Source organism: Penicilliopsis zonata, assembly GCF_001890105.1.
Source record: "Penicilliopsis zonata CBS 506.65 unplaced genomic scaffold ASPZOscaffold_10, whole genome shotgun sequence".
NCBI classification, from domain to species: Eukaryota; Fungi; Ascomycota; class Eurotiomycetes; order Eurotiales; family Aspergillaceae; genus Penicilliopsis; species Penicilliopsis zonata.
The window spans coordinates 300,535-327,400 of NW_019208919.1; the positions used below are offsets into that span (position 1 = coordinate 300,535).

General features: G+C 54.3%; 11 protein-coding genes across 11 annotated transcripts; 9 read left to right on the forward strand and 2 right to left on the reverse strand.

The window, feature by feature from the left end:
* The first annotated feature begins 1,020 nt into the window (after positions 1-1,020).
* ASPZODRAFT_118698 (hypothetical protein) lies at positions 1,021-3,405 on the forward strand. The gene is made up of 2 exons (XM_022721203.1): positions 1,021-1,956; positions 2,013-3,405. Exons 1-2 carry the CDS (start codon positions 1,338-1,340, stop codon positions 3,386-3,388), a joined length of 1,995 nt encoding a protein of 664 aa, XP_022580161.1. The 5' UTR covers positions 1,021-1,337; the 3' UTR covers positions 3,389-3,405.
* Positions 3,406-4,157: 752 nt separating this feature from the next.
* Positions 4,158-5,197, forward strand: ASPZODRAFT_152688 (hypothetical protein; the record flags this gene model as incomplete). Its single annotated transcript, XM_022725880.1, has 2 exons — positions 4,158-4,876; positions 4,927-5,197. 2 exons carry the CDS (start codon positions 4,158-4,160, stop codon positions 5,195-5,197), a joined length of 990 nt encoding a protein of 329 aa, XP_022580162.1.
* On the reverse strand, positions 5,180-9,520 carry ASPZODRAFT_133513 (hypothetical protein). The gene is made up of 5 exons (XM_022723292.1): positions 9,253-9,520; positions 8,884-9,173; positions 7,472-8,816; positions 6,184-7,372; positions 5,180-6,128 (listed from the first exon to the last, which is right to left on the reverse strand). Exons 2-5 carry the CDS (start codon positions 9,038-9,040, stop codon positions 5,295-5,297), a joined length of 3,525 nt encoding a protein of 1,174 aa, XP_022580163.1. The 5' UTR covers positions 9,041-9,173; positions 9,253-9,520; the 3' UTR covers positions 5,180-5,294.
* Positions 9,521-9,678: 158 nt separating this feature from the next.
* Positions 9,679-12,190, forward strand: ASPZODRAFT_68719 (hypothetical protein; the record flags this gene model as incomplete). Its single annotated transcript, XM_022729531.1, has 4 exons — positions 9,679-9,817; positions 9,889-10,056; positions 10,120-10,967; positions 11,021-12,190. The coding sequence occupies 4 exons, from the start codon at positions 9,679-9,681 to the stop codon at positions 12,188-12,190; spliced, it is 2,325 nt and encodes a 774-aa protein (XP_022580164.1).
* A 205-nt stretch (positions 12,191-12,395) lies between these two features.
* Positions 12,396-13,793, reverse strand: ASPZODRAFT_143541 (hypothetical protein; the record flags this gene model as incomplete). The annotated part of the gene is made up of 1 exon (XM_022724921.1): positions 12,396-13,793. One exon carries the CDS (start codon positions 13,791-13,793, stop codon positions 12,396-12,398), a length of 1,398 nt encoding a protein of 465 aa, XP_022580165.1.
* A 1,294-nt stretch (positions 13,794-15,087) lies between these two features.
* On the forward strand, positions 15,088-15,909 carry ASPZODRAFT_68845 (hypothetical protein; the record flags this gene model as incomplete). Its single annotated transcript, XM_022729545.1, has 2 exons — positions 15,088-15,360; positions 15,412-15,909. The coding sequence occupies 2 exons, from the start codon at positions 15,088-15,090 to the stop codon at positions 15,907-15,909; spliced, it is 771 nt and encodes a 256-aa protein (XP_022580166.1).
* On the forward strand, positions 15,816-19,034 carry ASPZODRAFT_504515 (hypothetical protein). The gene is made up of 8 exons (XM_022728416.1): positions 15,816-15,982; positions 16,084-16,201; positions 16,261-16,308; positions 16,363-16,545; positions 16,600-17,512; positions 17,580-17,816; positions 17,899-18,170; positions 18,223-19,034. Exons 2-8 carry the CDS (start codon positions 16,154-16,156, stop codon positions 18,673-18,675), a joined length of 2,154 nt encoding a protein of 717 aa, XP_022580167.1. The 5' UTR covers positions 15,816-15,982; positions 16,084-16,153; the 3' UTR covers positions 18,676-19,034.
* A 358-nt stretch (positions 19,035-19,392) lies between these two features.
* Positions 19,393-19,764, forward strand: ASPZODRAFT_68480 (hypothetical protein; the record flags this gene model as incomplete). Its single annotated transcript, XM_022729512.1, has 2 exons — positions 19,393-19,499; positions 19,575-19,764. 2 exons carry the CDS (start codon positions 19,393-19,395, stop codon positions 19,762-19,764), a joined length of 297 nt encoding a protein of 98 aa, XP_022580168.1.
* A 356-nt stretch (positions 19,765-20,120) lies between these two features.
* ASPZODRAFT_133521 (hypothetical protein) lies at positions 20,121-21,030 on the forward strand. Its single transcript, XM_022723293.1, has one exon. The coding sequence runs from the start codon at positions 20,132-20,134 to the stop codon at positions 20,531-20,533; it is 402 nt and encodes a 133-aa protein (XP_022580169.1). The 5' UTR covers positions 20,121-20,131; the 3' UTR covers positions 20,534-21,030.
* A 434-nt stretch (positions 21,031-21,464) lies between these two features.
* On the forward strand, positions 21,465-23,072 carry ASPZODRAFT_506761 (hypothetical protein). Its single transcript, XM_022728418.1, has 4 exons — positions 21,465-21,670; positions 21,748-21,872; positions 21,957-22,790; positions 22,845-23,072. Exons 1-3 carry the CDS (start codon positions 21,568-21,570, stop codon positions 22,665-22,667), a joined length of 939 nt encoding a protein of 312 aa, XP_022580170.1. The 5' UTR covers positions 21,465-21,567; the 3' UTR covers positions 22,668-22,790; positions 22,845-23,072.
* Positions 23,073-23,247: 175 nt separating this feature from the next.
* ASPZODRAFT_159938 (hypothetical protein) lies at positions 23,248-26,579 on the forward strand (the record flags this gene model as incomplete). Its single annotated transcript, XM_022726437.1, has 6 exons — positions 23,248-24,198; positions 24,645-24,806; positions 24,861-24,986; positions 25,051-25,128; positions 25,191-25,885; positions 25,965-26,579. 6 exons carry the CDS (start codon positions 23,248-23,250, stop codon positions 26,353-26,355), a joined length of 2,403 nt encoding a protein of 800 aa, XP_022580171.1. The 3' UTR covers positions 26,356-26,579.
* Between the last annotated feature and the right edge of the window lie 287 nt (positions 26,580-26,866).

Here is a 26,866-nt window from a genome sequence, read left to right on the forward strand (position 1 = left end):
GGTAAGTTTTTTTTTTTAGATTAATATAAAAAGACTTGTTGGTCGAAGGTCCGAAGAAAGCGCAGTCACTAAGGAACTTGCTCACAGTGGGTGGTTCAGTTGCTCTGGGCGGATGTCGGAGAAACGTGGGAGCGACGAGCCTGCTGTACGGAGTGCTTACCTAAGGTCTTTTTTTAGGTGTAGTTAACTACTAGGTAGGTACCTAGTTTATCTGTTACCTTAGGTACCCCGTACAGGTAACTCTTAGTATACCTTGAGTTTACAGCCTAGACCGACTGCTAAGGCTCTAATGGTGCCCAGAGCCGAAGACGTACTGTTAGTATGAGGGATTTTCATAACCAAGACGAGGGGTCAGGTAGATGTATCTTCCTGTCACTCAGTTTCTTCCTAGTAGGTACCTAAGTACTTCTTGAGATAGGAGAGACCTGACTTCTATTCACCTGGTTCTATTTTTATTATTTGATTCTATATTGCTATACTAACTTAAAGATAGGAAATCAAATTCTACCTATATCCAATGTACTTATAGGTATAGGCAAGGTACAGCACAGAGGTACAGGTACAGATAAATTTTCGTACGTTACAACCGTTCAGGCGCTCCCGTGGGCGGAGACCCCTGTCCTGGCCCCTGATTGGACTAGAGCTCGGGGGAAAAAGTACCGTACCGTACTGGCGCGTATGGCCTCGATCCCGAACTCCGGCCTCAGACAGCGGAAAAGCCCGGCGGGACTCCGCTCAGGCTGAACAATCGCAGCGCAGAGACAAGAGGAAGAAGACCGACAAATGAGGTGCAATCGAGGCAGTGGGAAGAGCGCGTCGAGAATCCTTTTTTCGTTCAATGGACGGCCTCTAATTCCACCTCCCCCCCCAGTTCCTGTACACGCGCAGCAAAGGCCTAAGGCGCCTCCGACTTGCCAGCCGACCCGCGCCTCGTCCGCCTGACCAGTTCCACCCTCTCCTCACTCTCGCTTCGGTCTTGCTTTCCCCTCCCTCCCTCCCTCCCTCTCCTCTCCTCTCCTCTCTCTCTCTCTCTCTGTCTCTGCCCACTCGCCCTCTCCTCTCTGCTCGTGTCTGTACGCCACCTTTGGTGTTTTGCTTTATCGGTTCCTCTTATTTATAGCAATTGTTTATCCTTTTAATAATACCCTCTTTCTCGGTTCTTTCGGATTGTTGTTCCGCCATCGGATCCGAATCGCCTCACCGCGTCTACCACCCCAATCCAACGACCCAAATTGGCCCTGAGAGGCCTGTCGAACGTTTTATTATTATTACTATTATTCTTTATTACTACTACTATTATTATTTTTATTATATACTGTTGCTATTAAATCGGTACAATGGAACCTAGGCCGGCAACGGCGGAGCCGGCGCCCAAGCGGCCGCGGTCACCATCGGGTGACTTTGCCCCGATCGCGTCCAAGGTGCCCAAGACGCACTCGAATCACCTTCAGATCAACTACCTGGCGCGCCAGTATCCCGATAATTTGCCCCTAGTCTCGACCGAAGACACCATGCCCGCCATCCTGCGCCTTGTCGGCGACTACGACGGCGTGCTGCACCGCCACGAGAGCATCGCGGGAAACCTGGGGGCCTGTCCGCTGGGGCCCATTTTGATCAAGCGTTTCGAGCGCCTCTTCGACGGACCCCCGCGCGTCCTCAAGTCACACGGGAAGGATGCCGCCGCCGCCGTCACCTGGCTCGACGTCGTCGAGTTCGCCAAGAACAAACCCGAGCAGTTCAACCTGGAGAAGACGCGCAACGGCGTGCGCGTTTGCCAGTTCTATACCAAACAGTGTCGTGTCGAGATCAGCGAGGAAGACTTTGTTCTCATCGCCTCAGGCATGCCCCAGAAGATGATTCCGCCCCAGCCTATCATCGAGGATGAAGAGAAGGAGCTCGGGGCCCTCGAGATTCTCGAGAAGAACCTGCAACAAATCATCCAGATGGCAGATCAGGGTATTTCTCTTCTCTCATATATATATCTGGTTGTTTCTTATTCTGACTCTTCCAAGTATCTGCACGCGCCCGCCAGCTAAATCATCGCCTCAAAAACCGCCGCACCGCTATTGTCAGTCGTCGCGAGAACGATGCCTCCCTACACACCCAACCGCCGCGCTCCCTCAGCCCCTCGTGGAAGGACAGCAACGGGACTGGTCCGCTGCCTGTCGGCAGTGGTAATGGTCAAGTCGCTCATACCCACTCGCCACCGTCCGGCTTCGTCGCGGTCAACGCGCATCGTGGCCCTGTCGGCGCTGAGCCCGGCGACGACAACAATAGCAGCAGCAGCGGTGGTGGCGGCGGTGGCGGCGGTCTGTCCTCACAGTTCATGTTCTCCCATTCCAATGCCGAAAATATCACCATCATCAACGGCACGTCCATCAAGGGCGCCTCGCCCACTACGCGCGCTGAGCTGATGAAGAAGTTTTTCACTACCGCCGACCGCCACGCCCGCGGCCTCGATGACCCCGTCACTACCGTGGCGCCCGGCAGCCGTCCGTCATCGCGTCCTCGACCGCGCGGTTCAGATGCTGCCACTGACTACGCCTTGTACGCGGGCGCGCCGGGCACTGTTGCGATTCCTAACACCCCGTCGTCGCTGTTACCGCCGCCCAAGTCGACTCACTACGAACGCGATGACGGCGGGCCCTACAAGCTGGAGATGGTGGCGCGAATGGAGGAGCTGCAGCGCGGCGAACGTATCCTCCCGCCTTGTGACCGCTGTCGCCGACTGCACATGGACTGCCTCAAGAACCTCACCGCCTGCATGGGCTGTACCAAGAAGCACGCCAAGTGCTCCTGGAAGGACGTCAAAGAGGATGAGTTGCACGAGTTCCGCACCGCTAGTCTAGGGCGCGAGCGGGATGATACCTCCACCACGGGTGGTGGCGGTGGTGGCGCTGTTGCTTCTGCTTCTGGTGCTCCTAGTGGTGGTTCGGCCCATTCGCCAGGCACACAGGATACCCCTATCCCTGCTCCGACACATGATGAACCGCGCGAGTCGCACGACTCGCAGGATTCGCATGAACCACATGAACCGCACGAGCTACTGCCCGGTCCTCCGACGCGCGGCTCCTCAGCACCCAGCATCCAGCAGGCGTCCGAGTCACAGCAACAGATGTCGGTCGCCGTGGGGGCGCTCTCCCCGCGACGAGCAATTAGCGAGGTGCATGGTAGCGCTGTGCTGGGTGGGCATGACCGGCAAGTCGGCCTCCACCATCGGCCAGAGTCTACCGCCGCACCTTCCGAGGATGACGACCCGGACGCCAACCAGCGGCTGATGCAGGCTATCCTGGACACGGTCGACCACCACACGCGCGTAGCAGCGGCGGTCAACCGCGAGGGGGAGCTTCCAGCAGAACACGACCGCGACCAGATGGTGAAAGCTTGATTTGATTTTTTTTTTTTTTTTTTTCATTCTTTTGAATTATTTGGTCTCTTTTTTTTTGACATGGATTCACTTGGATACGATTTGCCTGTGGATACGGAGTACAGTTGTTTTTTTTTTTTTTTTTTCTTTCCTTGGTTGACGGTGTCACGGTTCAGCGACTTTATCCCCCTTCCCCACCCCGTGTACAAGAATATATGAATTGGTCTTATAAAGTATATATATACTCAAATCAAGTACGGAGATGTGCCTGTTGGATTTGCTAACCGTGAATGCCTTAGGCACCCATGCCCCGGAGATAACTTTTAGTTATCGCGGTAAAGAATTTTTCCCGCATCATGGTTGGAGTCTCTGCGACTTGGAGAATTTACCTGCTCATGGGCCTCTTTTATGGCTGGTGTAAGCAGTTAGACCTGGTAGGTACTGCCATTGACCTGGAATGACCTGAATGGCTGTTTCATGCTTGATGAGTAAACAAGCAAACGAGAACGATTCCCAGGTACTTTTTTACTCCGCCGCCAGCCAAAAAAAAAAAGTATCCATGACGCGGGGTGCGGGGTCAACTCCCGTCTGATTTGCCGATCGCTTTCACATATCAGAGCTATTTAGCTGTACAATTGTCCAACTCTCTGCCTACTCTGCCTACTCTGTCTACAATTGTTGACTTTAATCTTGATACGATTGTCTCTGATTTGATTAAAGTCCTATTCTCCTCCATACTCCTCCATACTCCTCCATACTCCTCCACACTCCTCCATACTCCGTACAGACCATGGATCCGTCGCAAGTGAAGATCCCCCCCATGAAAGACATGACAGTCGACAACATCACCGAAAATGTACACCTGATCAACTCGCAGTGCGCCGACCCGCGGCTGAAGTACGTGCTGGAGCGGCTGGTGACGCACCTGCACGACTTTGCGCGCGAGACGCGCCTCAGCACCAAGGAGTGGATGGCGGGACTCCAGTTCCTGACAGAGGTAGGCCAGATCTGCACCGACGTCCGACAAGAGTTCATCCTCCTCTCCGATATCTTGGGTCTGTCCATCCTGGTCGACAGCATCGACCATCCCAAACCCGCGGGTTCAACAGAGGGGACCGTCCTGGGGCCCTTCCACACACACGAAGCCGAAGAACTACCGCACGGAGACTCCATGTCGCACGATCCAAACGGCGAACCGTTACTGGTCGTCTGCACTTTGAAAGACACGGCGGGAAATCCCATCTCAGACGTGAAGATCGATATCTGGGAGACAGATTCCACGGGCCACTATGATGTCCAGTATCCTGACCATGAAGGACCGGACGGGCGGTGCATCATGCGCAGCGACGCAGAGGGGATCTTCTGGTTCAATGCTATCACGCCGGTGCCCTATCCGATCCCGCACGATGGACCCGTGGGCAAGCTTCTGAAACGCCTGCATCGTCACCCCTACCGTCCCTCGCATATGCATTTCATGTTTGAAAAGGAGGGGTACGACCATCTCATTACGTGAGTCGCCTGGTATCTAGATTTATCTCCCGAGTCATGCTAATTAAAAGTGCCCTCTATCTTCGCAATGATCCGTACGAAACCTCCGACGCCGTCTTCGGAGTCAAGGACTCGCTCGTCGTCGAAATCGGCAAAGCTGACGCCCGCATCGCGGCAAAATACGGCGTCAAGGAGGGCCACGCCCTGCTCACCTATGACTTTGTGCTGGTCTCCGATGAACAGACTAGTGCCCTGCGGGATCAGAACTCGCGTGACGCCCTGGATAAGTTGGGCAGGAAGGTGAAGATTGTCAACGGCTTGCCGATTCCAGACCTGGACTAAAACAGAAAGTTGGTTCAAATGTAAATAGATATTGTAAATACTAAACATCTACATTTCAAGTAGTGATTATATTCATCATAGTCATATACTCGGTATGCTAAGACACCCGCCTTACCCCCCCCTCCTCTTCGATAAATGCTTCCTTCTCTGCCACCTCGATATACTCGCAGCCCACACGGAGATTCAAACTCGCACACAGCGCCCGCTCGATCCGCGCCTCGCGGCCCTGCGCCACCAGCGAGCGCAGCACGGCCATCAGGAACCCGCCGAGGATCTCCACGCTCCATTCGTCGGGCACGAGGGCCAGCACCTCGCCGACGTCGAACCACGCCGCAAACCGCGCCAGGAGGTCGCTTGTCCGGTCCAGTCGGTCCGAGAGGTCGCGGATGGCCAGGAACTCATGCAGCAGGTGACGGAACAGTTCCCTTTGGAGATCCTTGGAGGCCATGTTCGCGTCTGCACTTCCGCCACTACTGCCGCGCGGACCCCCGAGAAGACAATATCGGATCGCCGAGTCGTAGTCGCCTAGCCCGTGCGTCAACAGCCGTAGAGCTTCACGGTGCCGCCCTTGTAAGCCGTCGAGAATGATGCTCTCCGAGACCAGCTCGTTCTGGAAGGGCTCGATCCGCGCCAGCACGGCGGGGATGGAATACGTCAGAACCGACGATGAGGAGGATGCCGTCGCAGACGCTGTTTTGGAAAACAGGCTGCCCCCAGCGAGCAGTTGCAGGAGCCGCAGCCGCGACTGCCACCATGCCTCGGCGGGGGTGTTCTCGGTGATGAAGTTGAGGTATGTTGGTTTCGGTGGCCGCAGGGCGCGGTAGGTCGAGTATGACTCGGAGAGCGACGTGCGGGCCGCGGGCGAGGACTCGAGTACCGACAGCACGGTGTCAAGGTAGTATGAGATGAGATCGTCGGCGTATTGCGTGTACTATCTCCAGTCAGCAATTCAAAATCAAAAATGGGACGTCCATTCGGCCTCGCACATTCTTCGAAAATACCAGATATTCCAGGTATATCTGGACGGCATTGGGCGCCCGCTTCTTGAGTAAGGCGACCACATCTGTCGGCTCCAGTTTGACCCGGCTCGTATTGTCCGCGAAGACTTGCACGCCCAGGCTGGGGTTGCGCGCCGCGAGCCATGAGCCATACTCTTCGACCAGCTGCGCATCTTTGGTCCTGACAAGATACCGACGCATTTGCGCCTCGATCCCCTTGGTCGTCACCTCGCTCCCCGCGTCTGGCTCGCCATCCACGATTCGCCGCCAAGTTTTGAGCACGTTCCCGAACATCTTGCGGCTCTGATACAGGCGGCTCAACACGTACAACCGCCGATACTCCTCCAGCAGCGCCACAGCACGCTCAAAGTTGCCTTTCCACGAGTCGACCAGCTGGTTCAGCTCGGTACGTACTGAAGCAGCAGCAGCAGCAGCAGACTTGGCATTTTGCTCAGAGCTCGAGACCTGCTCGAGGAGCAAATGGAGTAGAGCGGCGTCTACACTGTCAAATACATATGTTTCGTCCGTGATGCTCCCGTACCCACGCTTCTGTTGCCACGAGAGTAGAAACCGCTTGACCAGGTTCAACACAGTGCTGGTGAGCACATCCCCATCCGGTAAATTCTCCTTCTCCTTTTCTAATCGTTTAGTGTAGTCCTCCGCAACGGCAGCCAGACCTGCATGGATCCAGATGCCCTTGGGGCCCTGAAGGACTTCACATCGTAGGAGAGGCACCAGCAGTAAGAGAATGCGCGGGTCCAGATTTCCATCTACCAGTGCCTTTTCTGTAGATTTGATGACCTCCTTATTCGTGGACGCGGACTCCATGAATAGAAGGTCCCCAAACAGAAGCAGGCTGGCCTTTTGCTTCGCATAGTTGAGCCCCAGGTATTCCGCCTCCGAGCGCGGCTCGGCCGTCTTGATCGATTGCATCAAGCTTAGGATCGCATTACGCTGCAGCGTCGCCGTGGTTCCATCCTCGCCACAGGTCTGCGCGTTCTGAAGAGCGCTATCCAGCTGGACAGTCAGCGGATTCCGGAGCAGTCGCCAGATCTGGTCCCCAGACCACATTATTAGACTGCTTTTGATTCCCCCAAGCGAGCGGGCAAACTTGGCCTCCTCGGCATCCCGCTCGGCCTCCCAGCCTCGTTCGGACGAGGCGCCGCCTTTCTGGGAGCTGTCCGAATCGGTCAGCTCCTGTGACTCGAAGAGTTCTTTCTCCTTCTGAAGCTGCTCGATAGAAGCTTCGGTTCTGGGATCAGTGGGGGAAACATACGGGGATAGTAAAGGGGTCTTGAGCCGGACCATTCGCAACAACTTGCTGACTTCGGTAAACTCAAGCTGGCTTGGGCTATTGGTGTGGCGGAGAACAACTTCCGCCGAGTCTGAATCGTCCCCAACTAGTGGAATATCGAGCCATGCCTTGGGCCGCTCATCTTCTCCTGGGTCAACATCCCAGCGTTGCACTTCCAGCCGTTTGTAAGTCTTGCCGTCTTCCTCAAAGTCCATCACAGCAATAACATACTCCTCCAGAGCACCTGGGGTCTGCATGGAATCATTGTCTTCAGAGCCATCGATGATGAGAGAGTCCGGATATCTGTGGAAATTGATCGTGCCACGAACCACATCACCATCAATATTTACAAACATTCCGACACCGGGCTCGGACTTCTCCGTCCCAGTCACCAGCAAGAATTCCGACGCAGTGGGGGATACAATGTGCGGTCTCAGTAACTGCGAAGCGGACAGTTTGGGGAGAGGCGGGAGGGGCTTCGCGCCATCACTTTGTGGAGGCTGAGAGCTGCGAGGCCGGCTCTCATTTGAGTCGCTTGGGGATATCGTTCTTTCCCGACCCCGTGAGCTCGACCGACTTGATGCCCCAGATGTTGTTGTGAGGTCCGGCGTCACCGACTCAGGCCTGCTCCCATGGGTCGACGACTGGTTCTGCTGGAGTTTATTGACGATAGCGTTCAAACTGGTGTTCCGAGTATGATGGCCAGGGCTATTTGTAGGAGGCGAACTCGGGTGCGAAGCAGGGGGGGACCTTTCGTCTTCAACGGAACTAATCTCGACTACCTCCTGCGAGGAAGAGATTGGAAACAGCGGAATCTTCTGCTGGTGCTCCACCTCGAGCAGTGAGTATGTGTGAGGGTCGGCAACACAGGCTATCGTCCCTCTTCGCGACGCGACCAGACACCCGGGGAATTCGATGTTCCTGACGAGTCGCGCCTCGTCGCCGATTCGGACCAGCATGATCCGGTTTTGCACTGCAATCATGATCACAGGTTTCTCCGGATTCTCCGGATCATCCACCATCCTGTTGAGATCGAGACCCCCGAGCCAGCGACAGTGCGAGACCTTGGTGTTTCCAAACGCGGGGCTGAGCTCCGGGAGCAGGTAGAATGTCGTCACGCCATTGCACAGGATGCACGCCTTGTTAACCATCGGAAGCAGCAAAATCTGCTGCACACCGTTCGCAGTTGGGGAGTTCTGCGAGGACCGGATAGGCAATCTCGAGGCGAGGATAAAGGAAGGCTCGTTGGACTCGTCCGAAGGGTCCGCCGGCAGGCAGACAAAATGTAGGATCTCCCCCGCCGACGTACCAATGTAGAGATTCTCATCTGTCCCTGGTGTCAATACGACAATTCCATATCTGTAGCATACTTCTTTTCTCTTCGTATAACTCACTCCAGTATTCCACACAGGTAATGATGACCTTGGCGCTGTGATCCTCCGTAGCTAAGGGCACCTTATCAAGCAGCTGCCGTAGCACATAGGGAGCAGCTTTCGCATCGTCGACCCGGCGTTTCTTGCGCGGACCGACGCCATTATCTTCCGAGGCCATCGTGGGCAGACTCCGGGCATGCCCCGCTGATGCCTTTGGCGGCGATAGGAGAGGGAGCAAGAAGGGGGGAAGCTGTGAGGGAGGGTGTTGGTGACGCTGGCTGCGGAGCTGCTGAGTAAGACTGAGTAGTTGACTATTGTTGACAGAGGCAGTAAGTATTTCATTCAAGGCAGTCAACAACCAGATTTATTACTGGTTTTGAGCTGGTGTACCTCTTAATTGATGAGCTTCTGTTGAAGAAAGGAGGAATATAATAGCTGTTTGTATTCTCCTCCGCTATATTGTCATCCTAATGGACTTGAAGCCTTCAGCCTCAACAACTGCACGATATTACCGGCTAAATAGCTGTCATCATACCCCCTCCTTACAGTCCTAAACACTCCTCTACCTGATAACCAAAAAAAAGCAGTTAAATCACTTCTTCGTGGGGTAATCTTGAAAATTATGACAACATTCACAACACTATTAGCTTGGCCGGAATATCATCGGCCCGGTTCACGTGCTGCTCTGGCGGACAAGTTACAACGTAACTATAGGCAAAGGGTTGCAAACGCGCATTGCTGGCGATTTCGGTAGGCAGGGAAGCTCATCTGGAGACATGCGAATTTGAGCAAGCCTATATATGAACAGGCCGGAAGATGGACGCCTTTGCGATCACAGAGGGCATTGTCCCTGAACAGACCGAGCAAGATGGGCACCCCCCCGAGACCGCGGAGGTCAGCAGCAAGTTGTCGGAGGAGACCAATAAGTTCCAGCGGGCTATTGCCGCGTGGAGAGGTACGTCAGGCGATTCTGTGTTTCTGTTTTATCTGGGATTATCAAGTGGCTGGCTAACAGTGATGCGGCAGGTATTGATCTCAACACGACGATCGCGAAGCTTGATACCACGGCTTCCGACATCATCGCGGGGCAGCGGGATGCTCTGGTGCAGAGAAAGGACCTAGCTCAGAAAACAAAGGATTTTCGGAAGCTCGACGACGCGTCGAAGCTCTCTGAATACAAGAGTCTCCTCAAAGGTAAGTGGGTGGGTGGATGGGGAACTGTTCACAAGGTGGTGCCTTGCTAAAAGCCAAAAACAGCCTACCAGACCTTCATCGATCTCTTGACGAATCAAGGCAAGGCCTCATCGTCTGCGTTCCTCCAGTTATATTCCTCCATGTCGGAAGCCCCCGATCCATACCCGCTTCTGGAAGCCTCGGTCGAGTCGTTAGTGCTCTCGGAAGATACTGTCCCCAAACTGAGCTCGGAGAAGGAGCAGTTACAGAAGTCGGTGGACCGACTGACTGGCCAGCTGGAGGATACCGAACGACGATTGCAGGAGGAACGGTCGGCGAGAAAAAAGCTCGAAGACAACCAGGACGCAAAGATCAAAGAGATTGAGGCCTCGTGGTCGGCAGTCCTGTCGGAGAAGTCGAATAACTGGGCCGCCAAAGAGAAGAGCTTGGAGGAGAAGGTCGAGAATCAGGAACGGCTACTGAAGGACCTCAAGGCCAGCTACGAGGTGTCACAGCGCTTGGGGCAAGACGATGAAGGGGACAGCTCGCACCAGAGGGCTACAGCTGCCGAGCTTGAACTGGTGTCGACCGAGCTGGAGAAGACTAGCTTGCGCCTGACTGAAGTCGAGGCCCGAAACGAACAACTGCGGCTTGAGCTGGCTCAGGCTGCGTCACACTCTCAATCCGAACAGAAGACCTCCGTGGAAGACGACCCGGCTTATCTGCATCTGCAGTCCGAGAACTCATCGCTCCTTCGCAAACTCGACGCCGCCCGTTTCGACAGAGACTCCGACAGACATTCATGGGAGGCGAAGCTTCTTCAGTCTGAACGGCAAGGGGCCAAGGCTGTTGCCGAGAGAGATGAACTGCGGGCTAAGGTGGAGAAGTATGCTGATTACGAAGATATCCGCCGAGAGTTGGAGGTGATCAAGGTGAGTAATATCTTATAAATCCGAACCTTTGAGACTCCCCTAAATTAGTTCAGAGCATCGAATTTTCGGCGGGCGACGATGATGATGGTGGAGACGCGACAGACGATATCACGACCGCTAGCAGTGCGAATGGAGGCGCTGCAGCCAAGTCGAATGAGTCCTCCCTGGAGCAACTTCTGCTCGCGCGGAACAAGAAGCTGACCAATGAACTTACCGTTTTACGAGTCTCTCATCGCGACCTCCAGGGCCAATTGGAAACTCTCCGCGACGAGGTCTCGCGGACCAAACAAGAGCTGGAGAAGTCGCAGAGCCTGTCGGCCACCCTGGAAGACGACCTTGTCCGCATCCAGCAGGAAGCAGCCAACGCCTTTCCCTCATCTGCCATGTCCGTTGCGGGCACGTACAGCTCAAAATACTACCACTCGCGGCGCGGAGGGGCCTCGTCCCCGACCTCTTCCATCATCTCGGGATTCGATCAATCAGCTGTCTCGGCCAACACAATGGACGCTATCCGCGCGGGCGAAGCCGTGGGCGGTGGATCCGGCATCCTGCCGATGGTGCAGGCTCAACGGGACCGGTTCAAGAAGAAGAACTCCGAGCTCGAGGAGGAGCTCTCTAAAACGTACAGCACCGTCAAGTCGCTCCGGCAGGAGATTGCCTCGCTGCAAAAGGATAATCTGAATCTGTACGAGAAGACACGCTACGTCTCCACCTACAGTCGCGGGCAGGCCGGCGCCGGAGCAGCAGCGTCCTCCTCAGCATCGGCGTACGCGAACAAGCCCCATAGCAGCAGCACGTCAGTGCTCTCTGCGGCCGACACCCCCTCCGGACTGTCGCTGGACCGGTACCACTCAGCCTACGAAGCACAGATCTCCCCCTTTGCTGCCTTCCGGGGGCGCGAGTCGGCGCGCGCGTACAAGCGCATGAGCCTTCCCGAGCGGATCGTCTTCTCCCTGACGCGCATCATCCTCGCCAACCGTATGAGCAGGAACCTCTTTGCAGCCTACTGTTTTGCGCTGCACTTTTTGCTCTTCGTCATGCTGTATCGGATGAGTGCGGTTGAAATCGAGAAGCATAGCGCTGTCAGTCTCGGGTCTTCGGCTGCTTCGGCTGCTGCGGCCGTCATGGCTGGAGCAGGAGGAGGAGCAGCAGCAGCAGGTAATGGCAATGGACAGCTACGCGGTGATGACTGGCAACAACAGGGATTCGAACATTCCAATTAAATCTTTTTTTTTACTTCCCTTGGGGATTTGTTTTCGATTCCATCTGTACAAAGGGTTTTCTTTTATTCTTAAGGGAGTCTATGCCGGTCCAGGGGTTAATCAATCATATATAGTATTTCTTCCTAGTCATTGTGTTGCTAAGTTTAACTAGAGTCTAGTATGTACGGCGAATGGAGAGATTCAGTCCCAATGAAAACTGTTAGGTTTAGTTCAAGGTTCTCGACACCCATCGGCTTACATCGGTGATGACCTGCTCGTCGACGTTTCCCGGAACGCTATACTCGAGCGGGGTGGAGAGCCCCTGGCCAGGGATGAACAGATGATTCAGCGACTCGTAGACATGGAACTCGACGTTGCGGGAACCATGTAGCGCGGCGTGCCATTTCTCATAGTCGTCGGCAAGGGTGACCTGGTAGTCGCGTCCGCCCTGGAGGACCAGGACCGGCCGGGTGGTTGCGACACGGGCCGCAGTCTCCAAGGGTTCGAACCGGCGATAGTCGAGCCAGTAGGCCGGTCCTATGCCGAGGGGGAGCTGGGATGCGGGCGTCGACAGGGAGAGCGTCGGACTGTCTGCTACTTCGGCCTGACGCTGTGCCTCGACGCATTTTTTTTCGAGGGCTTCTTGGTCGGGACCGCCTAGCGAGGCGAGATACCGCAGCTGACGAACGACAGCCCGGTACAGTGGTCCTGCGGGGCCGGCCAGCAGGATGCAGCCGGCGATCGAAGCGTCGGCCGCGGCGATGGTGGGCGCCACGACTGCGCCGAGGCTGTGGCCGAGGATGTAGACTTGGTCCGGCAGGATGTCGGGGTGTCGTTGGCTCTGGAGTACCGCGTCGACGGCATGCTCGACGTACTCGTCCGTCAAAGTGATATCTTTGCATGCCCGAAGCGCTTTACGATGCGTGTGTGTCACCTTGTCGAAGCGAATGCTCGCGATGCCCTGTTGCGCAAGACCCAAGGCCAGATCCTTGAAGGGCTTGCTCGCGCTGACTGTTGAGTCTCGATCACACGGGCCCGAGCCGGCCAGCATTACCACACAGGGATATCTGGGGTATGGCATATCATCTGTCACAGGAACAGTAGCAGGAGGCAGACACAAACTCCCTTCCACTTTATACTGCCCCTTGCCCAGCGTGATGGCTGATTCCCGCACGGCGTCACCGTCCGCATAGCCAGGCACCTGCCACCCGGGACCCAGCCCGAGCATGTACTGTGGGACCACGCGTAGTCCAAAGAGACTGCCTGTTGGCGTCATCTGCAGCAGAATGCCGAAATTGGCCCGCTCGAACTGCACCGGCACCTTGGCTGTGGTCATCCACCAGCCGGTCGTGATAACCGGGTCTCCAACGCTCTCGAGCGGGCCCAAACCACTGCACACGAGATGCCATCCCTTGCTGAGAAGAGTCACCGGTATGAACCACCGAAAGACTGGGAGAAACTGCTGCCTCAGGCCTGTCCAGTTCTCATCCTGGAGCTGCTGGAGTATCTCTGACGCGCGGAGTCTCATGTATAACGCATCTGGGCGTCTCCATGAAGTCAAACACGCAGGAAACTGCCATAGAATGGTGGCTATCTTCTGCACAACTGCCCGAATCACCGCCATGTCTGTCTTCAACTCGAAACCTAAAGACTCACTGTGCTGGAACACTCGTGGTACGCTCTCTGGTGGTCAGTAAGAGGTTCACAATGTTGACTCGCGTCCAGCATGCCCATAGACACGATGAGCAAGCCCTAGTAGTGTCTGTCGTATGTCACTGCTTCTGTGAGAGGACGCCGAGCTGTCAGACTCGAGGATGAAGTCATATTCAGCCCCCAAGAACCGTCGTTAGTCATTAGTTCGTATCTTCGTAAGTCTTCGGAGCAGGTGACCATAGTCATGCCTTTCTGCCTAATCCTTCAGGCATCCAACGAACGTGATCACACAGAAAACAAACAAGCAACAACAGAACCTTTTCTCTCCCTACAATTGCGGCGAGAGCTCAAGAAGACAGTCTTCAGGACCTGAATGAGCAGAATTATCCATACGAATACTGAGTGTCCCGATCTACCCCGCACAGCATGAGACAAACACCCTTGAAACCTGTCTGCCTGTCAGGAATGTTGACAGTAAATAATTACTCTGGACGAGTCGAATTGTGTCAACTACGGCTTGGAAATAAAGGAGTACATGGTCTTCTGACAAAACCCCCATGCTTTGAAGACTTGGTGACTGCTGATCTAGACCGAAAATCATCTTCAGGCGTCTTTCAGCAATTGCCACCCCCTCCGTCCCCGTCTTCCAACAGGATCCTTTTACGTCGAGGATACTACATCCTACACGCTGCCACGCTGCATAAACGAAGACATATCCAAGAATAGACCATATCGTCAGAAACGGGGTAGTCGCTTGCGCTATCTCGCTGGGGCTCTCCTCCGACTGGTGGCTGCGTGCAGAATAGCCGCCGAGGAGTCAAAGATAGATGAAATGCTTATTATTAGAACGACAGGGACCAGGGTCTCCAGTATAGCAAGACAACGTTAAAAATGGCTGGCGCTAGGACGACCAATCGCGACGTCAAAGTCGTCCGCAACACCCAATGGCAGCGCCAACTCGCGCATGACGATTCTTCGCTGATGGAGATAGTCCTGCAAATATGGTGCTCTATAAGTACACACATCTGCACGCCTGGCTGTCCGGACCAAAATCAATATTCTAGCGCTGTGAATTGTGTCTTATATACGACTGATTTTCCTTGCTTCTCGGTTTCCTGCATTTACACCAGCCATTGACTGTGTTGGTTTTCTTTTGTTTTTCTTTTTTGGGGGTTGTTTTCGAATTCCTGGTTCAATTGATATACTCCTGTTTACTTTTCTTTCGAGATTCCAATACGGTTTTTCTGGTAGAAAAAATATCCGGAATGCGGTCGATCTCATTGTTTCTTGCTGGCCTGATGGCCAGCATTGCCTTCGCGGCGCCGGCGCCTGGCATCTTCAACAACGCATACAAGCGCTCAAACAGGATGGAAGAGTACTACTCCCGAGTGAGCAAGCATATCCACGACAGCAAACGGACTGGAAGTGCATCGTCCACCTGCGACACCTCGTCCATCTCTCTGCCGGCGTATGCTTCCAGTCTTCCCAGCCCCAGCGGTCAGACACTCGCCTACGTCACTGTCGGTGTCGGCACGCAGGTATGTCCAGCGTTTTCTCTACATTTGCCTGGATCTTTGCTAATTTTGCAGAACTACACCTGTGCGAACTCGTCTGCCAGCGCCACCCCCGAAGCCATCGGGGCGCTGGCCGGCCTCTTCAATGCCACCTGCATCGCCGCTGACTACCCGGAAATCATCGATCTGCTCCCCAACATCGTCTATGACATGGACGTGTCGGCCAACGCGACGTCCCTGAGCATGCTGCCGCCCGCCAATCTGCTCCTGCTGGGCTACCAGTATTTCAGCGACTTAACCACGCCGGTCTTCGACCTCGACACCGAAGACCAGAACGACGGCATCGCCTACACCAAGAAGAACGACACCCTCGACGCTCCCTCGGACGCCATCCAAGGCGCCTATGGCGCCGTCCAGTGGCTTTACCTGACCACCACCAACGAAACTGTGGGCAAGTACTCGAGTATCTACCGCGTCATGACCGCCGGGGGGGATGCCCCAACCACCTGCGAGGGCATGCCGGATTCCTTCACCGTGCCGTACGCGGCCAACTACTACATCTACGAGACCTGACCGCGGGCGGTCATGATGATTCTTTTTTTTTCTTCATTGCCATCCTTGTTTTTCTTTATATAGTTAGAGCATGGTAATCAATTTTTCCAGTAGTTATTTGTATTTGTGTTTCGATTAGATAACCATTGTACAAAGTATAATTTTTTTGGTGCTGATCTGGGTCATGTGCACTAGCGCCTTCCTGTCTCGCGGACGAAGACGAAACGACCCCTGGTTGTGCCAGCAACTTGCCGACTGCCTCGCGATGCTCAGAGAGATGCCCAAGGGCCAGAAACACGCTCGTGTCTACCAGGTTGGTGGCTGAGAGGGAGGGGAAGAAGAAGTACTGGGTTATTCTGCTAACTTGCGAAGGCGTGCGAGCCGTGCCGGATCAAAAAGGTGCGCTGCAACCTGGGGACGGTAGACAACCCCCACGACGCCCCCTGCGCCCGCTGCCGGCGGGAGAGCAAAGAGTGCTACTTCACGGCGACGAGGAAACGCGTCGTCTCCGGCACGGACACCGAGGGGTTCCTGTTCAGAAACAAGAGGCGTGCTGGTTCCACCGCCGTGGTTGATCCACAGCGCGGGGAGCGGGCGAGTAGTAGCTGCATCAGTGATCCCAACCACCGGCCGACCGCGGAGGGCGACTCGCGCCAGGTTAGTATTTAAAATAGCCAAGGTAGTTTTAATAATCGCTGCTAAGCGGACTAGGAACGCCAAGAGACTGTCTTGCAGAATGTCGCCTATACCGATGAAGACACGCTGGGGTTGCTGTACCGTGCCGGCTCGGCGCCAGAGACCACCGGCTCGCCCACGATAATAGGCGGCGGCGGCAAGACGCAGCCTATCCCAACATCCTCGGCTACCCAGTCGAGCCTGGATGGTGAAGGGGTGCAGCAGGCCCTGCAGGCGTGGTCTGAGGTGCGTTTTGTCCGTGATGGCCTGTTCTCCGCCACTGAGGCGATGGCGTATATGCAATACTTCCATGACCATCTCGAGCCGTTCACGCCGGTCCTATCACCCAACTTCACCGACCCGGCTGCGCACCGGAGGCTCATCCACGAGGAGCCCATTTTGGCGGTCACGATCCTCATGCTGGCGGCGCGCCACTGCGAGCTGCCAGGGGCGGGCAGCATCTCGCGGCGGTACGTCATCCACGACCGGCTGTGGTCCTTCCTCCAAGGCATGATCATGCGTATCTTCTGGGCGCAGGACTACAGACCCCGCTGCAAGAACGGCCGCGCGAGCGGATTCCGCACCCTTGGTACCTGCGAGGCTTTGATTCTGCTAACCGAGTGGCATCCGCGATCCTTGCACTTCCCGCCAGCCCACAACGAAACCAGTATCGTCGATTCAGATCAGACGTATAAAAACGCTTTCACCGCGCAGGACCCCGTCTTCTGGCTCGACTGGTCATGGCGGTCTGACCGGCTGTGCTGGTCGCTGCTGGGTACGGCCATGACTTTGGCGTTTGAGTTGGGCTTGTTCGACGACTGCGACAATACCACGCTGGGTGCCAAGGAGACTACAAACGACCACTGGCGCGATCCGTCCTTTCAATCCCGGGCGTATCGGCTGCAGCATGTATTCTGGGTGTTTTCCACTCAGATGTCAGGACGACTCGGTGGGGACCTTTTTTTTTCACCTTCTCAAACGTTGATGGTTCCGTCGCTAACTTTGATCTCACGTAGGATGGAAGTACCTTGCACCCTTTCAACTGTCCGAAAAATCAGTGGTCAGTTTCGATGACACCTCGCGCCTGTGGACGGGGATCGCCACTCTCATGCGAAAAGGTAACGAGTTGATGTTCTCGTCTCGACGTCATACCCGCGAGATCATCCAGGATGGCCGATATGTTGGTCTTCTTTATATTATACATCCCAATCTAGTAGATTGGAAGAAGGAGTTTGACAGGACGAGGGGTCAATGTAAGTGATCTATCTACTTACCCCCCACCCTTGTTTTTCCCCTTTCTCTCAGAGTCCGATCATGTCAAATTAATTAAAGCAGTGACAAAGCAAATGCGGGCGATGCTGGCCATCGAATATGACTATGTCCGAGTATACCTCCATAGTCTTGCAACCCAGGCGGTTGTAGAGAACAAGCGGACAGGCCAGCCGGCCCTGCACCGGGCCAACGAGGAGTTTGTGGCCGAGGTCATCAATGGGGCTCGATGTATTCTCGAATGCGTCCTGAATGATCTTCTGCCTGACAACAGTCTGAAGCACATCCCGGTACGGGCGTACTCGAGGATTTTATCTGCGGCCTTGTTTTTAATGAAGGTATGGTTCCCTCTTGGCGGTGTTGCTCCCGTTCTGTGCTTATTTGCATTAGACAACCTCCCTGAACATCAGCCCCAGAGAAGACGCAGATGTCTTGCTTGGGCTTGTCGAACGGATGGGCCAGGCCTTCAAAGTATGCTCCGTGGACGATGCCCACCTCGGTGCACGGTGGGGGACACTCCTCACCTCGCTCATTTTACGGCAACGCGAGAGCCTCCGGACTGCAACGTACGGTCCGGGTTCATGGCGCGCAGCCCAGACGAGCCAGGCGTACCCGACTCCCGAGCAACTCTCGGGGGCGCCTATGCCCCCCATCGATGGAAGCCGAGACGAACATCACCCCCCAATGAACGCCGTCGATACCCTGGACTGGTTACCATTACCGTTCCCCATGGATCCTATGGATGGATCCTTTATGGAATTTGGTCTGGACACAGGGCAGATGCCGTGGGGCGGCAACGAGGCCGGCAGTTACTCAATTCTGCCGTTTTCCGGTTATCAATGATCCTTGACTCCTTTACAGGGGGATCTGAAGCTGCAGCTTCTATATATACACCTCTCTGTATATGGGGCCCGATGCAAGCCGATCGGGAAAACATCGGACACCAGCAGACCTCGGCTAAAGTCACAGTCACCATGATTATTATTATTATTATTAAGGTAGATGACTGATTCTTCTCGAGGGATAATAACTATTACTAGCTGAATTCTACGGTCTCTAGGCCTAAGGACTAACTTGCTCATCTAGATATACAGATAACCTACTACAACCGACTAGAATAAGACCAGACAGCGCCGATCAATGGTATTAATATGCACCATCTCGAGTCCATGTCACAAATCTTAATATCAGACATCTACTTTAAGAGCCAGAGCTATTGTTGAGCTCGAAAGACAAATATAATACAGTCTAGAATACCGACCTCCCGGATGGATAATTATGATCTGTTAGGACAAGATAGCCATTCATACCCTAGGCCCAGGCTACCACAATCAATACAACAATTCGAATTCACTGATACCACTACTGTAGTACACGTAGTAGTGGTAGGGGTACCTAGGTAACTAGTACATAGCATCGTCTTCTAGTGGACGATCGAACTGTCGGCCGGTTTAGACCGGAATTCCACGGTCACTATCACAACGAAGGTATTATTAATAATAATAATATTGCCTCCAGGTAGTCATTCGATTCAACGATAGACTCAGGCATGTACAAGAAATGGAATTCACTCTCGAGGATGTCGCAACCCACAACTCGCGCGAGAGTCTCTACGTTATCATCCATGGCAAAGTGTACGACGTGACGGGATACGCAGATGAACATCCGTAAGCCATCCCTTTTTTTTTAACAAGGAATCCCGGATGAACAGGAGAGCTCTCTAGAACAGCTAATCTATCTAGAGGAGGAGCTGATATCTTGATGGAGGTGGCGGGCGCGGACGGGACAGACGGGTTCGATGATATCGGGCATTCGGAGGGGGCGAAGACGACTCTGGAGGGGCTATTAGTAGGGAGAATCAAGGGGAATGAGGCTGAGGAAGAGGTGCCTTTGTCTCTTTTCGATATCTATGTTCATGATGACTTCTGCTAACTCTGTTAATAGGGTGAGGAGGAGATCACAGAGGAAGAAGGAGGGAAAACCCCTTCGGGTGTATTTTGGAGGTGGTTCAAGGCGGTCCTTGCGATTATCGTGCTGTTTATTATTGTAGATCGAATTGAGATTCCAGAGGATATTTAGTAGTAGTATTTATTATTGAGAATAGTGTTAATAATTATTTAGAATTATTTCATTATTTCATTATGTAGTATATGTATATCTATGTAGTGATAGTAGTATAGGTTGATCCGCTCTTTTCCGATACTATCCAGCTTCATACAAAAGTACCTATAGTACGTATATGCTCAATACCTCTAACACAGAACATTCCTTTATCTTAATTACTATCTAAGTATCTAATATGCCTCACTTCTATACTGCCTTCCCCCCCCATCTCCAGCAATGGGCGCTGGAGCAGCCCATCTTCTTCACGGCTTCGGCGCCCCTCACCGGCGCCCACGTCAACGTCTCCCCCAAAGGCCGTCCCTCGTCGACGCTGGCCATCTTCGACGACCGCCATGCAGGCTATCTCGATCTGACGGGCTCCGGGGCCGAGACCATCGCCCACATCTACGATAACGGGCGGGTCACCGTCATGTTCTGCAGTTTCGAAAGCAAGCCGCGTATCTTGCGGCTCTTTTGTCACGGGCGCGTCGTCGAGGCAGATCAGCCAGGTTTCGAAGATACACTGGCACGGATGGGCAAGGCGAATATCACGGGTGCGCGGGCGGTGGTCTTGCTGGACATTTGGAAGGTTTCCTGAAAAGCACATTACCTGGTTTTCTTTCGGTGAAAGCTAAACAGCAGATGTATAGGTTCAAACCTCGTGTGGGTACTCGATTCCAGTCTTGGACTCGCCGGTCCCTCCAAAGCAGATTCAGCAGCATGATCATGATAATCACGACGACAACATAGCCGAAGTCCTTGATATGAGGGCCGTTCCCTGCAAGTGCTTCTCCGATCGGTACATGCTAGAGCAGTGGCTGGTCAACAAGGTCAACAAGGGCGCCCTGGGTGCGTACATGGTGCAGTACAACGCTCGCAGCCTAGACGGTCTGCCCGCGCTGCGCATGGCCCGCAGGGAAAGCGGCGAGGTGCTCCTTGTCGCTGACGTCCTGGCGGACCTCAGGCGCCGACTAGATCACCCCGAGGCGTTGCTGCTGGGTGTCGTGCTGGGTGTGGCCATGTGTGTCTATTCGCCTTTTCTCATTCTAATCATGTGGAAAGTGTTGAAGGTGCTCAAGATTATTGTTAACTTGACGAAACGAGCACTTTGCCTAGCCTGATAGACATGAGTATGACTTATAATAATACCTCGCTACAAAACGCCCTCATTATACCAGTGATATAGATATTTCACAGCACTAGTAATCCTATTGCTATTGTTTCTTATTGTCTTCTGCTATACTGGTTGTACTGAATTCCCAAAAGGGCTAGTGTAATCACATGATCACACGTGATGATAGCTCTAACTGGGGCTAGTCCCTATTAGAGCTAGTGTGCTCTGATTTTCGAAAGATCCAAAGGTTCGCCATAAAAAAAATCTCGACCGCCAACATCGACGAGCAGCCCGGCTTCGACAGACCCGCATTATTGCAGCTGTTGAAGAAGAAGAAGACACGATACACGGTTCTTCCGGTTTCTAATCATCAAATCTTCATTGTGCATTCTCGAGCTCGGAATTTTCCTGCCTCGTCTCCCACAGATTTTTCGGTCACCTCTGGTCTAAGATTGGAGGTTGTCGCCAACGCACACTAATTTAATTTTTATCCTCTCCAACACACTCACAAAATCACAATGGGTTTCGGTGCTCCTCGAGGAGGTAGTCGTGGTGGTTTCGGTGCTCGCGGCGGTGGCCGTGGTGGTCCTCGTGGTGGTGGTGCCGGGCGCGGTGGTAGAGGTTTGTTTCCACTGAGCCCATTCCTTGCATTGAGGCTTTGTATATCGAGAGACGCTAATTGCCGATTGAAATTCTAGGCGGCGGTGCTCCTCGCGGTCGTGGTGCTCCCCGGGGCGGCGGTCGTGGTCGCGGAGCTCCTCGTGGCCGTGGTGGTGCTCGCGGCGGTGCTCGTGGTGCCCAGGGTGGTGCCAAGGTCATCATTGTAGGTTTATACAATTCATATCATATGCCCTGGATGATATATATATATATATATATATGTACCTTGTACTTACTCACTATTTAGGAACCCCACCGTCACGCCGGTGTGTTCGTTGCCCGCGGCGGCAAGGAGGATCTGCTGGTGACCAAGAACCTGACGCCCGGCGAGGCTGTCTACGGCGAGAAGCGCATCTCGGTGGACTCGCCGGCCAACGAGGACGGAACGGTTTCCAAGACCGAGTACCGCGTGTGGAACCCCTTCCGCTCCAAGCTGGCGGCCGGTATTCTGGGTGGTCTGGATGACATCTACATGCGCCCTGGGTCCAAGGTGCTGTACCTGGGTGCTGCCAGCGGTACCTCGGTCAGTCACGTTGCCGACATCGTCGGCCCGACGGGCAACGTGTACGCGGTCGAGTTCTCGCACCGTTCCGGCCGTGATCTGATCGGCATGGCCACCCACCGCACCAACGTGATCCCCATCGTCGAGGACGCCCGCCACCCGCTGCGCTACCGCATGCTCGTCCCCATGGTGGACGTCATCTTCGCTGACGTTGCCCAGCCCGACCAGGCCCGTATTGTCGGCCTCAACGCCCACATGTTCCTCAAGGCGGACGGCGGCGTCATCATCTCCGTCAAGGCCTCCTGTATCGATTCCACCGCCAAGCCCGAGGTCGTCTTCGCTCGTGAGGTCCAGAAGATGCGCGAGGAGCGCATCAAGCCCAAGGAACAGCTCACCCTCGAGCCCTTCGAGCGTGATCACTGTATAGTGGCTGGTCTCTACAAGCGTTCGGAGTAATCTTCTTTCTCTCTTCAAATTTTTCTTCCTATCTTGCTCCGTTTTTTTTTTTTTTTTTCTTTCCTCTGGCGTTGTGTGCTCGACTTATATGATGTTCTGCTGAATCTGTGCATATGTATTCTGGTCAGAAAAACTACTGTTCCCTGGTTTAGAAAACAAGTAATGAATATAGAGAAGTATTGTAAAGAATCCTGGCAAGACTGGATAATAACAATCAATACCCACGGCACATTTACAATCGGACTTGCGCCGCCCCGCTGCTCAACCGCGGGTTTGTACCCGGATTTCTCACCGAGTTGCTCACCAAGCCTCACCTCGGACATAAAACTGGTTCAACTTGGATTTCTCGTATGGAGCCTGGTGGTTATTCTGTGTATTACCTACTGGTTACGAGGATACTCAGGAGTAAAACCTAGTGTTGGGAAGGTTGGGTTGCGGGGTTTCCCCGCAGAATCTCTACCGGAGGAGGGCCGTAAATATATGAAGGATCTCATCCATAATTTATAAGTGCTACTTTTAATCTTGTTTACCATCGTTTATTTTCTATCATAGCCTTAAGGGAGTATACCTTCCATATACAATGTCAATTCTTATTACGGGGGCGGGCGGTTACGTCGGCCAGGAACTGGCAGCCGCACTACTCGAATCGAATCCCTCAATCACCGTCACCCTCACGGACGTGGTGGCTCCTACGGTACCTACACAGCACGGCGACCGGGCGAGCAGCGTGGCAGCGGATCTGACCTCACATGCAGCGGTGGACGAGCTGATCAACCCGGACAACCGGTACGATGTCGTTTACCTGCTGCACGGGATCATGTCGTCCGGGTCCGAGGCCAACTTCGCGCTGGGGATGGCCGTCAACCTGGACGCGACGCGGTACATCCTCGACCGGCTGAAGGCGACGATGGCGGGCGTGAAGGTGGTGTTCACCTCGTCGCTGGCCGTGTACGGACCCGCGCCGCGCGGGTTCGTAATCGACGAGACCAACTTCCCGCCCGTGCCTTCGTCATCGTACGGCTCGCAGAAACTCATGACCGAGATCCTTATCAACGACTACTCGCGCCGTGGGTTTCTCGACGGCCGTTGCGTGCGTCTGCCGACGGTCACCGTCCGCGCGGGCAAGCCCACCCAGGCTGCCAGCAGCTTCGCCAGCGACATCATCCGCGAGCCCTTCCACGGCAAGAAAGCCATCCTCCCCGTCGGCCGCGACACAGAGATGTGGATCTGCTCGCCGTACACTGTTGTCAGGAACCTGGTCCATGCCAAGGATATCCCCAAGGAGGCCTTTGGCGAGTCCCGTTCCGTCAATCTGCCCGGGTTGAAGGTCAGCGTGCAGGAGATGTTGGACGCCTTGGAGGCGGTTGGAGGCAAGGAGCGACGGGCGCTGGTCGAGGAAAAGTATGATGCAGATATCGACCGGATCGTGCAGTCGTGGACTCCCAACTTTGCCACGGCCCGGGCAACGAAGCTGGGTTTCGCAGAGGACGTTCCGATGGTGGAGAATATTAAGAAGTTCGCCAGTCAGTTTGTATAATCTAGAAACCAGTGAACATAAGCCTTCATATTATACATATATATGCCATCACTTGAAAGAATAAAACCCTCATATTTATTATTGTTATTCGACGCGAGGGTATTCGAGCGACCGGCCGCAACGCAGGAGTTTGGAATAGATCGCCAAGAATCATCTATAATAATTCATAAGTATCATTTTATCATTTCCGATAATAGTCAATCGTCATACTCATCAAAATCACCATAATCGCCCTTTGCTGCCAACTGGCTATTATTATTAAGAGATGGCCTGTCAAAGTGTACTAGGGAACAGCCGGGACGGTTTGGAAAAGCGGGTCATGTGATTGGCTGGGGAGCTGGCGAACAATTTGACTCCCGAACTTCAACCTCAACTCCAGGGCGTCTCACCAGCCGCTTCACCTTCTTCCCTCCCCTTCGTGCCTCCTCCCCCCCACACAGACGTTCATCAGTCTTGTCACAATGGCTTCCCGGCGTCTTGCTTTGAACTTCAACCAGGCTCTGCGGAGTCGCAATGCCATCCAGAGTGTGAAGCGAGGCTTTGCCTCTCCGGTTGCCCTGCCGAGCACCACCCAGTCGACCACCCTGTCCAATGGCTTCACGGTACGCCGGAATATCGAGTTTCAATGGCATTGTGGGTGTGCTAATTGTTGATAGATCGCTACTGAGCACTCCCCGTGGGCCCAGACGTCCACCGTCGGCGTGTGGATCGATGCTGGTAGCCGGTCAGAGACTGACAAGACCAACGGCACGGCGCACTTCCTCGAGCACCTGGCCTTCAAGGTGAATTTTTTCCTTCATATTTCTCAGACAGTCTATGTGGAATGGGTTGCTGATTTTAATCCAGGGCACCAACAAACGCTCCCAGCACCAGCTCGAGCTCGAGATCGAGAACATGGGCGCTCACCTGAACGCCTACACCTCGGTATGAACCGGAAGCGCGATGGAGAGGATTGGTATACGACAATGGCGCTAACAGGGCTATAGAGAGAAAACACCGTCTACTACGCCAAGTCGTTCAATGCCGATGTTCCCAAGGCCGTCGATATCCTCGCCGATATCCTTCAGAACTCCAAGCTGGAGCCCTCGGCTATCGAGCGCGAGCGTGACGTGATCCTGCGCGAGCAGGAGGAGGTGGACAAGCAGCTCGAGGAGGTTGTGTTCGACCACCTGCACGCGACTGCCTACCAGAACCAGCCCCTTGGTCGTACCATCCTTGGTCCTAAGGAGAACATCCAGACCATCTCCCGCGAGAACCTGACCGACTACATCCAGACCAACTACACCGCCGACCGCATGGTTCTCGTCGGTGCCGGTGGTATCCCCCACGCGGAGCTCGTCAAGCTCGCCGAGGAGCACTTTGGCGGCCTCCCCAGCAAGCCTCCCACGACCGCCGCCCAGGCCCTCACTGTCGAGCAGAAGCGCGCCCCCGAGTTCATCGGTTCCGAAGTGAGACTGCGCGACGACACCATCCCCACCGCCCACATCGCCCTGGCCGTCGAGGGTGTCAGCTGGAAGGATGATGACTACTTCACCGCCCTCGTCACCCAGGCCATCGTCGGCAACTGGGACCGTGCCATGGGTAACTCGCCGTATCTGGGCAGCAAGCTCAGCTCGCTCGTCAACCACCACAAGTTGGCCAACAGCTTCATGAGCTTCTCTACCAGCTACAGCGACACTGGGTAAGTTTTCTCTCCCCCTCCCTCTCCCTGTCTCTCTCTTTTTGCCTATAATATGAAGGAAAACTTGCTAACGATATAGTCTCTGGGGTATCTACCTCACCACTGAGAACCTGACCAACATCGACGACCTCGTCCACTTCACCCTTACCGAGTGGTCCCGCCTGTCCTTCAACGTTACCGAGTCCGAGGTTGAGCGCGCCAAGGCTCAGCTCAAGGCTTCGATCCTGCTCTCCCTCGACGGCACTACTGCCGTCGCCGAGGACATTGGCCGCCAGATCATCACCACTGGCCGCCGCCTCAGCCCCGAGGATGTTGAGCTTGCCGTCGGTCGCATCACCAACAAGGACGTCATGGACTTTGCTTCTCGCAAGCTGTGGGATCAGGACATCGCCATCAGTGCCGTCGGCAGCATCGAGGGTCTCTTCGACTACCAGCGTATCCGCGCCAACATGAGCCGCAACGCCGCATAAACTCTTCCCCTGTAGTCCTCCCTCCATCTTGAGTTTCTCGCCGCCCCCCGCAACTGATTTCCTTTGTCTCTCCTGTGTTCCCCCTTTTTTTTTTCTTGCGAGTGGTTAATAGATCGATGACGATGATGTGGTGGTAGTCGCAGAGATCAGCGTGTCTTGTACAGTATCCACTGTCCACTGATATAAAACTGTATTATTGATCTATTTTTCTGTAGCATAAAAAGCGACTCCTCCATTATCCAAGTAACTTGAGACATAGTAAAAAGTGATTAATAATCCAAAAACCCGCAGAACCGAATCTCTGACGCAGATCCATGGAAAGATCCACCCCAGCTTAAAAACGGCGAAGAAACTGTGGAAACAGTCCGCTCACATGGCATATTGGATGCATTCAGTAATGAAGCCTTAATGACGCAAAGCCCAGCATAATTCCCAAACCCTCCACGATGATCGCACCCTTGCTTCAAGACGCTCTGGGCCTCATGCCCGGCGCCTGCAACGGTTCGACTGC

Excerpts from the sequence above, each read along its gene's own strand:
- ASPZODRAFT_118698 (XM_022721203.1), top strand. The coding sequence starts at position 1,338 with ATGGAACCTAGGCCGGCAACGGCGGAGCCGGCGCCCAAGCGGCCGCGG. Across the intron at positions 1,957-2,012 it reads CATCCAGATGGCAGATCAGG|TATCTGCACGCGCCCGCCAG; the intron begins GTATTTCTCTTC and ends GACTCTTCCAAG.
- ASPZODRAFT_133513 (XM_022723292.1), bottom strand. The coding sequence starts at position 9,040 with ATGGCCTCGGAAGATAATGGCGTCGGTCCGCGCAAGAAACGCCGGGTC. Across the intron at positions 7,373-7,471 it reads AAGACCCCTTTACTATCCCC|CTCCCAGAAAGGCGGCGCCT; the intron begins GTATGTTTCCCC and ends CGATTCGGACAG. Across the intron at positions 6,129-6,183 it reads ATCTGGTATTTTCGAAGAAT|TACACGCAATACGCCGACGA; the intron begins GTGCGAGGCCGA and ends GACTGGAGATAG.
- ASPZODRAFT_504515 (XM_022728416.1), top strand. The coding sequence starts at position 16,154 with ATGCTCAGAGAGATGCCCAAGGGCCAGAAACACGCTCGTGTCTACCAG. Across the intron at positions 16,309-16,362 it reads TGCGCTGCAACCTGGGGACG|TGCTACTTCACGGCGACGAG; the intron begins GTAGACAACCCC and ends GAGAGCAAAGAG. Across the intron at positions 16,546-16,599 it reads CGGAGGGCGACTCGCGCCAG|GAACGCCAAGAGACTGTCTT; the intron begins GTTAGTATTTAA and ends TAAGCGGACTAG.
- ASPZODRAFT_133521 (XM_022723293.1), top strand. The coding sequence starts at position 20,132 with ATGCCTCACTTCTATACTGCCTTCCCCCCCCATCTCCAGCAATGGGCG.
- ASPZODRAFT_506761 (XM_022728418.1), top strand. The coding sequence starts at position 21,568 with ATGGGTTTCGGTGCTCCTCGAGGAGGTAGTCGTGGTGGTTTCGGTGCT. Across the intron at positions 21,671-21,747 it reads TGCCGGGCGCGGTGGTAGAG|GCGGCGGTGCTCCTCGCGGT; the intron begins GTTTGTTTCCAC and ends TTGAAATTCTAG. Across the intron at positions 21,873-21,956 it reads GTGGTGCCAAGGTCATCATT|GAACCCCACCGTCACGCCGG; the intron begins GTAGGTTTATAC and ends CTCACTATTTAG.